The sequence below is a fragment of the Crinia signifera genome, chromosome 4 (genome assembly GCF_055691185.1).
Source record: "Crinia signifera chromosome 4, ASM5569118v1, whole genome shotgun sequence".
Taxonomy (NCBI): Eukaryota; Metazoa; Chordata; class Amphibia; order Anura; family Myobatrachidae; genus Crinia; species Crinia signifera.
In genome coordinates, this window is record NC_139220.1 from 339,362,961 (window position 1) to 339,375,456 (window position 12,496).

The window sequence follows — 12,496 nt, forward strand, 5'->3', positions numbered from 1 at the left end:
ATCGTCCCTGGCCTGGGTGAGCTGCGTGATCATCTCCCCACGAGTATGGTTGTGGCAGGAGATACCTTGCAGCTGGCATTCTTCCGTTAGTTCCTCTGTGCTCAGTAGGGTAAACATATCATCATCCTCCACTGGGTCAATATACCCACTGGGCTCTTCTGGTGCTGTAGGGGATTGGTACTCTGCAGTCTCCCTGACTGCCACACATCCTACAGTCTCCCTGGTGCTAGCAGAGATGTCACCTCTCTGAGCATCGGTTGTAGTGTCCAGGGCCAGCTCATTACTCACAACCAAGCTGACACTCACTTGGCTTCCTCTGTCTGCTTCCAAGACAGGGAACTGTGCATGACGCGGTCCGGTGAAATTCGCGTCAGCGGTGATTTGGGACCTCTGTCCCTTGTTAGGCTCCCCATGATTGATAACAGAGTCCACATCATGATCCAACACATTATTTACTTCCGCAGACAGTAAAAGTTCAGTACGAAGCCCATCTCCTGCTAACTCAGTAGCCACGGCAGATAAAGTCTCACGTAAAGGTTCGCCATCATGATGCCCTGTATCATCCTCCACTGGTTCACCAACAGCGATCAGCCCCCTGAGCCTCACCAGTTCCAACTGGTACTCACGCTGGGCCTGACGCTCTGCAGCCTCACGTACAGCTTTGCGCTCCTCAGCCTCTCGTACGGCTTTGCACTCCGCAGCCTCTCTGTCGACAATGGCTTTGCGCTCCGCAGCCTCTCTGTCGACAATGCCTTGGCAGAACTGCACCAGCTGCAAAGCGAATACGGGGTTCACATTCTTCATTTGCCTGCTAGCAGCTAGAAGGTCGCTTTGCAGTGTAGACTTGCTGGGTCCAGCAGAAGTGTTTGACCCTGGCGCGGCATCGTTTGTACTGTCCAGTGCTGACTGAGCCCCTGGGGTAGGATTGTCCATGGACTGGTTTCCTCCAGCAGCTAGAGTCCGATCGGCATCCACTAGTGCCTGAATCATACGTTTTCTACTCTGGCCAGACCAAGGGATATTCCTCTGCACACACACGACCGCCAGGTCATCTCTCCTCATCTGCTGGTAATCAGCCATCCGGAGTCTCACACTTGTCAAATAAAATGATAGGAAAGAAAAACAAGAGAAGGGAGGGAACAGAAATTGCATCCACTGTGTGACTTTTAAAACTATAGTAAAGCTCTGAGTTCTGATTCTGGTGATGTGGGTATTTCTCACAAAATTCTACCCACACTCACTTAAGTTCTTAAAGAGAAAAATGAATTCTCCACCCCACCGCTTGCCGCCAAATGTCACGGACCCACCGGTCGCCTGCTCCGATACGTCAATCTGAGCAGCGCCGGCCGTGACTGGGGTTCACTCAGGACACTCGGGTCCTTTCCTTGAGGTACACTGCCACCAGCCAAAACCTAATTTTAGCGCCTGAAACTGCGCAAGGGGCGGCTTGGCTCGCCCCTGACCACACAATACAAGATAACAATGGTAACGTTTTCCAGCCTTTCTCTCCTGAGGCTAATGAGTCTTAGGAACACAGAACCAGAACTGGGAATATGTATTATTTATTCCTAGAAATACTACAGAGCTTTAGAAAATAGTTACAAGATTTTACAGTGATTTTAAAAGTACACACAAGTTTTAAAAATGCAATTTCAGAAATAAAATAAAAAGGTAAAAAAGACAGAACCGTATCTTACAATCCTGAAGTGGGGGGGTTCTCCACAAGAAATCTCTCGTCGCCTACAGCCTGATTGCTAGACCCCCAGGTAGTGACACTGACTATAGGGAGAAAGGTCTTAGTTATACCTTGCAGACTCCCTCATCCCTCCCACCCTTGGGATTCCACTCTTTCCATGCTGAAGGAGTGTGGAAGGTCCCTGGCAATCTACAGTCTGCTGTTTTCAAAGTGATTGATCCTCCTTCCTTGCATAGCAGACCCACTGATAAGAGATGTGGAGGAAGGGGACAAACTCTAACCTCTTCTTCTGGACCATGGTTTATGAGGGGCTCAGATCTTATCTTACATCCTAACTCCGGAGGAGTCCACAGATGTCACACTGAGGAAATACAGGCCTCAAACTCAAACCAGGGTCACCTACAGTTTACATACAAGACATGTCCTGATTCCAATACTCACAGGAGACATAACTATTACACCAATATCAGACATACATTGACCGGACAGATAATCATAACAGGAGGCATACGTTAATTTGATCGATCACCTGATCTGATCGTTACACATATATCTGCAGATATAGGGCTAAGCCCCCAGGCCGTACGTCAAGGCATCTCTGTCACTGGGGGTCCCTAACACTGGGTATGGGTCTGGGGTGTGGGCCCCCAATATGCCGGCACAGGCTGACTACTCCAGGGCAGCACACAAATGAAAATTAGTAGGTGTTAATAAGAAGCACATAAGTGCTATGTAAGGAGGTGAAGGTGTGGTTAAAATAATACATACAATGTGATAGGGAAAAACATAAATGTTAATAAAGTGTTAGGGTGTGCTAACCTGGAGCAGACCAGCCATACCAACAAAGAGGTGAGGACAGAGACAGAGCCGGCACCAGGTGAGGACAGAGACAGAGCCGGCACCAGGCGAGGACAGAGACAGAGCCGGCCCAAGGCGAGGACAGAGCCGGCACCAAGTGAGGACAGAGACAGAGCCGGCACCAGGTGAGGACAGAGACAAAGCCGGCTCCAGGTGAGGACAGAGACAGAGCCGGCCCCAGGTGAGGACAGAGACAGAGCTGGCACCATGTGAGGACAAAGACAGAGCCGGCCCCAGGTGAGAACAGAGACGGCACCAGGTGAGGACAGAGACAGAGGTGGCACCAGGTGAGGACAGAGACAGAGCCGGCCCCAGGTGAGGCCAGAGCCATCACCAGGTGAGGACAGAGACAGAGGTGGCACCAGGTGAGGACAGAGACAGAGCCGGCACCAGGTGAGAACAGAGACAGAGGTGGCACCAGGTGAGGACAGAGACAGAGCCAGCACCAGGTGAGGACAGAGACAGAGCCGGCACCAGGTGAGGACAGAGACAGAGCCGGCACCAGGTGAGGACAGAGACAGAGGTGGCACCAGGTGAGGACAGAGACAGAGCCGGCACCAGGTGAGGACAGAGACAGAGCCGGCACCAGGTGAGGACAGAGACAGAGCCGGCACCAGGTGAGGACAGAGACAGAGGTGGCACCAGGTGAGGACAGAGACATAGCCGGCACCAGGGGAGGACAGAGACAGAGCCGGCACCAGGGGAGGACAGAGACAGAGTTTGCCCAAGGCGAGGACAGAGACAGAGTTGGCACCAGGTGAGGACAGAGACAAAGCCGGCACCAGGTTAGGACAGAGACAGAGCTGGCACCAGGTGAGGACAGATAAGGGGAGGACAGATAGCTAAAAGTGAGGAGATAGGAAGGACCAACAGGGGGAACATTGTGGTACTGGCTAATGCTGAGGGTTGTGGGCCCCTTCATAAATATAATCCCTGCATGAGTTGTGCACTATACGGAATGCACTATAGCCTGGGCAGTATAATGTAACATATGTATTGTGTTTTAGAATTGCAGTCTGGGAACTGATCCCTACAGGAGGTGGGGAACCATCAGGCAGTGAAGCCTACCAGGCATTTCCCCTGTGTTCCGGTGGGGTAATCCTGCCCTGCTTAGTTTGCTGGCGTTACCCTATAGAATCCTATGGTCTTCTTACCGCATTGTTGTGGGGATCTGACGGTATGCAGATCTTCCTGCCCCGTGGCACTGGCATCACCCTTTCTAGCTGGGCTCAGAACTGTAGTCCCCCAATGGTGGCCATGGTGGTGGGTAACGTCAGCTTTCTCCATATCAGTAGTAGATAGATCCAATCACATTGCTCCCTCCGTCCCATGTGACCAGCATAGACCAGTAAATAGTGACGTTCTCTTCCTTACAGAACATGCCACAAGATTATAATGAACTCCACGAGGACGCAGCAACGGGCAGCGGCGCAGGATTCAGCTTGTGGAGGAAACAAGGTAACAAATTATCTGATCTCAGCTGGGACTGGTGGTTCTCCAAGTAGTGATATGCGGGGAGGCTTGCTGGGACTCATAGTTCCACAGTAGAACCCAATACTTAATTCTTCTATTTTTTTACACCAATGCCATCATCCCAGTGCCCACTACCTTGGGGCACTGGGGACAGCCCCGGGCTTCAGCCCGAGCAGGGTTAATCCTGGAAGGGGTGCCCAATCAGGGGGTATAATGCTTTGGCTGCGGGACCTTCTATAATAATGGCTGTGCCATTACCCTGCTGGCTGGTTGGGCCCGGTGCTGGTTCTCAAAATACCAGGACCCCTAGTCATTTCGTTCCCTTTATATTGAGAACCAGGGACGGCCTTTGAGCCTGGTGCTGGTTTTAAAAATTACGGGGAACCCCTATTTTGATTGTTCTCTGGACCGGCTCTTTGACCTCACGCCATTTTTTAAAATGAATTTGTTGTTTTTCTTAATTTTTTTTACACTGGTGCAAATAGGTGTTAGGGTGCACGGATCTGACTCACCCGTGCAGGCTGCCCATTCGAATGCCATAGGTACGGCTGCTAAATACGAATATGGTGGCATACGGCCGCCTATGCCATTGGGGATATACAAATCCATAAATACGGCAGATTAGTAAACCTGCCTTATTTCTGAATTGTATTTTCCCATCGTGTATATATATATATATATATATATATATATATATATATATATATATATATATATATATATATATATATATATGTATATATATATATATATGTATATATATATATATATATATATATATATATATATATATATATATATATATATATATATATATATATATATATATATATATATATATGGCAATACAAATGAAGCAGCACTCTCGGGTCTTGTAACACCAATAATCAATGGCAGGACACAGCGGTCTCAAGCTTGAGACCGCTGTGTCCTGCCATTGATTATTGGTGTTACAAGACCCGAGAGTGCTGCTTCATTTGTATTGCCTTGGATATCCGGACTTGTCCGCGTCTCTGGCACCCGGGCATATTGCTTATCCAAAGAAACTGGGAGTGCCGGTATTCCGATTGATTTATATATATATATATATATATATATACTAGGTGATTCATCGCGCCCTACGGGCGCTCTTCACACCGTCGTAAGGGGCTGCGCCCCCTTAATTTGTGAACGTTTGTATTGTGAGAAATATGGTTAGATTTGTATGACAGATGCCTGTATTGCAACTTGAGTTATAGGTGAAATGTGTTAAATAGAGAGCATATGATGTGGAAGGGGGTGTGTATTGTTTTGTTTAATTAAAAAGCGGTTACAGAGTAAGATGTACATTGATAGTGTGGATGGTACAGTGACATTTGTGGGTGTGTGGGGGGGCTGTGTGTGCATGTTGTTTAGGTGTGTGTGTGTGTGCAATAGTATAGTAGGGTGTTTTTGAGTCCGCGGCTCCCCACTGGCGGAGGTCACGACACAGGAAAACAGGAGGCTGGGTAGTGATAGGGGTGTGTGGGAATAAGGGGGACTAAAGAGGAGGGTGGGAGATACTGTGCAGCTTCTGCCAGTGGGTGAGGGTCCAGCGTGGCAGTACAGGATGGTGGCCCTGAGTCAGTGTCTCCTCCTACTGGGTGGGAGTTAGGGTGCATGAGAGCAGGAGGCTAGGCTATGAGGCATGATAGGGGCATGTGGGCAAAACAGCGTCAGCGACTCCCCAGTGATGGAAGTTACGGTTCAGGAGAGCAGGAAGCTGGGTAGTGATAGGGGTGTTTGAGTATACGGGGGACTAAGGAGGGGCTTAGGGGTGCCGTGAATTGTGCGAGGGGGGGTTGCGAATTGTGGGAGGGGGGGTGCGCGGGGGTGACGTGAATCGTGGGAGGGGGGCGTGAATCGCGGGAGGGGGGGTGCGCGGGGTGTCCGCGATTTGCGGGAGATGGGGCACGGGGCGCGATGAATCAACCTAGTTGGTTATATATTCTTGTAGAAGGATGGTAGGATGTTGCTGTCATTCAGAATGCATTTACATAAACAGTAATAGTAGCAGTAAAAGATCTGACTTAAAACACCTACAGTAAAACAGAACAGGTGTTATCTATTATACAAAGAATTGGTTGATGATGTCTAGGTTGACGTGCACATAGTTGTCACTGGAAAAAAATTGCCACAAGAAAAATTCAACACAGAAAGGTCAAAACATGTAAATGTTGACATAAGTGTGGCACTTCATTGGTGTCCATGTCGACACATGAGAATGAATATGAAAACCTTTAAAAAGTGAAAAATAAATCTTCAAAAACTCATGTCAACCTTTTTCATTGTCGACCATAGCCATGTCAGTGTTTTGCATGTGCCATTTAATCGTGGGGTTGCCGTGAATGGGGGGGGGGAGGTGGGGGGTGTCTGTGAATTGCGCGGGGTGGGGGGGTCGCGGGGGGTGCCGCGAATTGCGGGAGGGGGGGTCGTGGGGGGTGGGTGACGCGAATTGTGGGAGGGGGGTCGCGTGGGGGGGGGGTACCGCGAATCACGGGAGGGGGTCGCTGGGGTGCCGCAAATCGCCACAAGAAAAAATCAACACAGAAAGGTCAACACATGTAAATGTTGACATAAGTGTGGCACTTCATTGGTGTCCATGTCAACACATGAGAAAGAATATGAAAACATTGAAAAAGTGAAAAATTAATCTTTTTCATTGTCGACCATAGCCATGTCAGTGTTTTGCATGTGCCATTTAATCGTGGGGATGCCGTGAATGGGGGGGAGGAGGGGAAGGGGGGGGGGGGGGAGGTGCATACCCAACATGACCCTCTCCAGGAGGGACACATTGCTCTGTTTCTGGACTTCTTAATTTATGGATTACCATCACCTGTGCTTAAACACCTTTCTTATCAATTACCCTGTTTAAAACAGGTGATGACAATCATAAATTAAGATGGAAGTCCACAAATATAGCATTCTGTCCCTCATGGAGAGCGTCATGTTGGGAGGTATGGAGGTGTGGGGCGCTCACCTGGTGTGTCTGGTGAGTAGCTGTGTCTTTGCTGTGTAACATGGAGAGGCAGAGGGTATTTGGCACTGTCTGTGGGCTCACTGGGCTGGTTCTCTGTCGTGTGAGTCAGTCATGTGAGTCAGCGTTACAGCTCCAGACACACTCTGAGTGACAGATGTAGCCAAATATATAAGATATATATATATATATATATATATATATATATATATATATATATATATATATATATATATATATATATATATATATGCAATAAGATCGCACTCCATACAAAAAATATTCAACCGCTGGGGTGACGTCCAGAACTTTCCTTACAAGAAACAAAGTCCATGTATATAAAGACCAAAAAGACACACTCTCCAGACTGTTTGATGCAAAATAAAAAGCTGTGTATTTGTATTCACATAGACATCAAATGTAAAAAGAAGGGTACTCAACGTTAGCGTTTCAGTCCATATAGGACCTTCCTCAGGAGTTAGGCAACAAGGGCATCCATTTGGGGTGAAGCACAGCGTGGACCACACAGCAGGTTCCTACCTTGATAAAGAAGCCGCCGTGCTTCGAAACGTTGGTATCACAACCTGTGTGTGCGTGTTGATTTTCGAGTGCCGCCGACCCCCCAAAGACGCGTATATATATATATATATATATATATATATATATATATATATATATACATATATACAGATGGGGCAGGTCCCATCCTTGCCGCCAGGCCGCCATGGCGGAGGTTCTGGCGCTCCGATATTCTTCTTGCGCCGGCGTCCGCCAAGGGGCGTGGGTTCACGCCATGCAATACAATCCGCCACCACTGGGTGGCTAATGCTCCATCAAGCTAGAGTCGGAGTGCTATACTGCAATGTGCCAATGGAAACCCGCCATTCGCCATACAGAGCGCGCTTACAGTATGAGACGCTCGTGCATGATGAGCTGCTCATAGGAAATGAGACGCTCGTGCAAATGAGTCGCTCGTGAACATCGGAGCGCGCAAAAGGGCCGTGTACTGTAGTGTCATGATCCTACAGTATACAAGCATTTACCTTCACGTTCACGTAGCCGATGCTGAATATTTTGAACTGTTGGTACTGTGCATAATGTGTATGTCAATCGCCTCCATACAGTACAGTACATTACAGCGCTAATTCTTTAAAGGACCGTCTCAGACGCTGTCGGGACTCGGGTTTCGCCAATGGGGCTGCGGACGCTACAGATTATTATATCAGCATTCTACCGACCAAAGACATCAATGTGTTGCGTAGTGTAGTGGGTAGCTGCGCCCGTCTTCATTCAGGAGACCCGTGTTCGATCACGGTGTCAATTTTTTCTTTTTTTTTTTTCTTTTATTCGAATATTTTGTAGAGTGATATTTCTTAAAGCCAAACCATGAAATGTAACAGTTTTAACAAAACTAGACAAATAAAACAGTTAATGTTTTACAGGTCTCCTCACAGAATCATACTGTAAGTGAAGTAATTAGCTCCACCTGTGGATCATTTATAATGTGTCAGTCAGTAACGAGTACACCTGTGCCCCAGCTACTGTAGGTGTTCATGAAGTGTTGGTACTGTAGAGTAAGAGGACTTGATTTGGCTACAGTACCATTGCACTATTATCTCTTCCACGGAGTAATGTGTACTACAGTATACTGTATGCAGCTGAGGTCAACCGCCTCCTCCCCTCCCCCCCTCCCCCCAGGGGCGGAGGGGGGTTGAACCGACCTGAAATACATTCCAGGACATTACACTACACCATCTCCTGCAGCGGTAATCCACGAAGGGGCGGGCCGTCTCTGATGCTGGTCTGTCTCAGACGCTGCTGGGACGCGGGTTTCGCCACTGGGCTGCGGATGCTACGCTCGCCACGCTACAGTATCTAAAATCAACTCCATGCCAACGTAGACAGTGGGGGTATGAACTATCCATATTGGCATGGAGTTAAGTTACTTTATTTTAGATACAGTAGTTTGGCGAGCGCACCCAACCCGGAAGTAGCACGGCGCCGTGATGGCGCCGTGAAACTACACAAGAACAAAATAAAGTTTTGGGACGCATGATGAAAGTCATGTGTCGCACACAGCGTGTGTTACTAGGACGCCGGCTCCGCCATTTTTAGCCTACTGCACTGTATGCTGTACAATGGCGCAGCGCAGCAGAGAAGAGCCATACAGCACCCGGGAGCTTAGGCACCTGGTGCGCTGTAGAGACCTCACTCTCTCCAGCAACAGGGAGAAGGTGCGGGCGTATAGAAATGCCCGTAGGGCAATTCTGGCTGACACTGGCCGTGAGCGGTCTGTCCGCTCCCTAGAGCGCCGGTGGAGCGACCTGGTCAGGAGAGATCCTGACAGACTTCAGGCCATCAGACGCTGTAAGTACAGTAATGTGAGGATACTGTACAGTGTACCAGAATAATAAAGTGGTGACTGCAGTACAAGTGTATACAGTACTAACGCAAAGTGTACCCTTTAATTCCTGTGTTCACTCAAAGTTTACTGTACACAGTGTACAGTACCTGGGTGCCCGCCATGTGTATCCTACTGTACAGTACTATATAATAATACAGTACTTGGTGTCCCCCATACCTCCCAACATGACCCTCACCAGCAGGGACACAATGCTCTGCTTCTGGACTTTCCTCTTAATTTAGGATTACCATCACCTGTGGAGAACACACCTTTCTTATTAGTTAACCTGTTCAAAAACTGGTGATTGGCAATCATACATTAAGAGGAAAGTCCAGAAGCAGAGCATTTTGTCCCTCCTGGCATGGGTCATGTTGGGAGGTATGTAATACCGGTGGGGCCCACCATGTGTATCCTATAATTATACAGTACTTGGGGTCCCGCATAATACCGGTGGGGCCCACCATGTGTATCCTATAATAATACAGTACCTGGGGTCCCACATAAAACCGGTGTGTTTCCACCATGTGTATCCTATAATAATACAGTACTTGGGGTCCCGCATAATACCAGTGGGGCCCTCCATGTGTATCCTATAATAATACAGTACTTGGGGTCCCCCATACTGTAATACCAGTGTGGTTTATCCTACTGTATAATAATACAGTACTTGGGGTCCCGCATAAAACCAGTGAGGCCCTCCATGTGTATCCTATAATAATACAGCATTTGGGGTCCCCCATACTGTAATACAAGTGTGGTTCCACCATGTGTATCCTACTGTATAATAATACAGTATTTGGGGTCCCACATAATACCAGTGTGGCCCTCCATGTGTATCGTACTGTATACAGTACTGCAATAATACTGTACCTGGGGTTACAATATTTGTCACAATGGTTTTTATATAGACCTGTCGCGCCAACGTCGGAGGGAGGAGAGGCGCTGCCCCCCCCTTACCACCGAGGCAGAGGAGGAGGATGATGAGGAGCAGCCGGGCACCAGCTCAACTGGTAAGTACTTTACAGTATAACACCAGGGGTCCAACCATTTAATTTACTGTACAGTATGTTTACAGTTTTTTTTTTTATATATTTGTAGCATCGGTAAGCCACACCCCCACCCAGGGAGAAGAGGTGGTGGTGGTGGAGGAGGAGGAGGAAGAAGAGGAGGAGCAGGATGAGGAAGAGGAGGAGCAGGAGGAGGAGCTAGTTAGTAAGTACAGTGGTACAGTAGTGTACATACAGTATAAACAATTGGGGTTGCGTGTGAATAGTGATCAACAATGCTGTGTAATTACAAAAACAAGGTTTACAGTATTTAATAAAACAATACACGATCTTGCATACAGTAAATTATACTGTACAATGCAGGGGTACAGTACTGTGCAATATTATTGGGGACAGTTTCAGACACTGCAACAGAAAAAAAGACAAAATACAGTAAAGATACTGTACCCCGTACAGTAAATGGTTGGACCCCAGATGGTATAAGGTACACCAGGTGTTATACCGCATGAAACACATGTGGGTCCCACAAGTGTTATAGGGTTCACATGGTGGTCCCACAGGTGTTACGCAGTACACATGTCGGGCCCACAAGTATTATATTATTCGGCACACATGGCGGGAACACTGGTGTTATACAGTCCAATACTTACCATCCGCGCTGGTTCCCGGCTGCTGCTGCTGCTGCTGCATCTCCGGGGCGTCCAGGGCGGTGGGGACAGTTTCAGACACTGCAACAGAAAAAAAAGACAAAATACAGTAAAGATACTGTACCCCGTACAGTAAATGGTTGGACCCCAGATGGTATAAGGTACACCAGGTGTTATACCGCATGGCACACATGTGGGTCCCACAAGTGTTATAGGGTTCACATGGTGGTCCCACAGGTGTTACGCAGTACACATGTCGGGCCCACAAGTACAGTATTATATTATTCGGCACACATGGCGGGAACACTGGTGTTATACAGTCCAATACTTACCATCTGCGCTGTGTCCTGCCTCCTCCTCCGGGGTGGTGCTGCTCTCCTCCTCGGAAGTGGGGGCGCGCGTACACCGCCGCGGGCTCCGTTGACTTGGTGGGACTGTGGAAAAGCAAACCAAAAATAGGACATTTTGTAACACACCTGTATTGTATGTGTTACAGTATGACACCACATGCATACATTACTGTACCTCCCAACATGACCCATTTCAGGAGGGAAAAAATGCTCTGTTGCTTGACTTCCATGCCAGTGGCAGTTGCAGAGTTGCAGGACTGCAGCAGAGTCCAAAAATCAGATAGGGTAGACCCACCAACTGCCACCCCAAACACCACAGTCCAGGACTCACTGTGTGGCTCCCCTATTTGAACTTTGGACAATGGTTCAGTTCCACCTCTGCAACTGGCACTGACAAGGAAGTCCAGGAGCAGTATGCCACATGTTTGAAAGTCAAAATCCATCTTTGTGTATACAGCAGGCTACAGTACTGTATACAGTATGCACTGCAATGTACAGTACAGTACTGTACTTACAATGGTGTTGGTGCCTCTCCAGCGGCGTCATCCTGCTGATACCTGTAAAAATACAGTATACAGTATACAGTACCCATGAAAAAATGCACGCAAATACTGTACAACATGGCAATGAGAATGTAAGGACATGTAATGACCCATGGCAACAGGCATGTACTGTACTGTAATGACCACATTGAAAACAAATATCGTAGGCAATCCCTCGTGCCAACCAACTACTGTAGCATGTAATCAGCCCATGGCAACAGGCATGTAAAGACCACATTGAAAACAAATACTGTAGACAATCCCTCGTGCCAACCAACTAGCATGACAACATTGCAAACACATACTGTTGGAAATCCTGTGTGCCAACTACAGAATCATGTAATCACCCCATGGCAACAGGCATGTAATGACCACCATGAAAACAAATGCTGTAGGAAATCTCTGGTGCCAACTAGCATGTAATCACCCCATGGCAGCAGGCATGTAATGAACACATTGCAAACAAATACTGTAGGAAACTAGCATGTGGCAATAAGCATGTAACGACCACATTGAAAACAAAT

General features: G+C 47.9%; 1 protein-coding gene across 2 annotated transcripts in view; it reads left to right on the forward strand.

Moving 5' to 3' along the window:
- Window positions 1–12,496, forward strand: part of LOC146076064 (C-type lectin domain family 10 member A-like) — a 155,453-nt gene that overhangs the window by 66,877 nt on the left and 76,080 nt on the right. The window contains exons 3-5 of one of the 2 annotated variants that reach the window (XM_083185886.1): window positions 3,931–4,012; window positions 10,335–10,436; window positions 10,525–10,638. In XM_083185886.1, the coding sequence (XP_083042012.1) occupies window positions 3,934–4,012; window positions 10,335–10,436; window positions 10,525–10,638 (295 nt within the window). In that variant the 5' untranslated portion in view covers window positions 3,931–3,933. The remainder of the gene's footprint in view (window positions 1–3,930; window positions 4,013–10,334; window positions 10,437–10,524; window positions 10,639–12,496) is intronic. The other variant, XM_083185887.1, reaches the window with a different exon arrangement.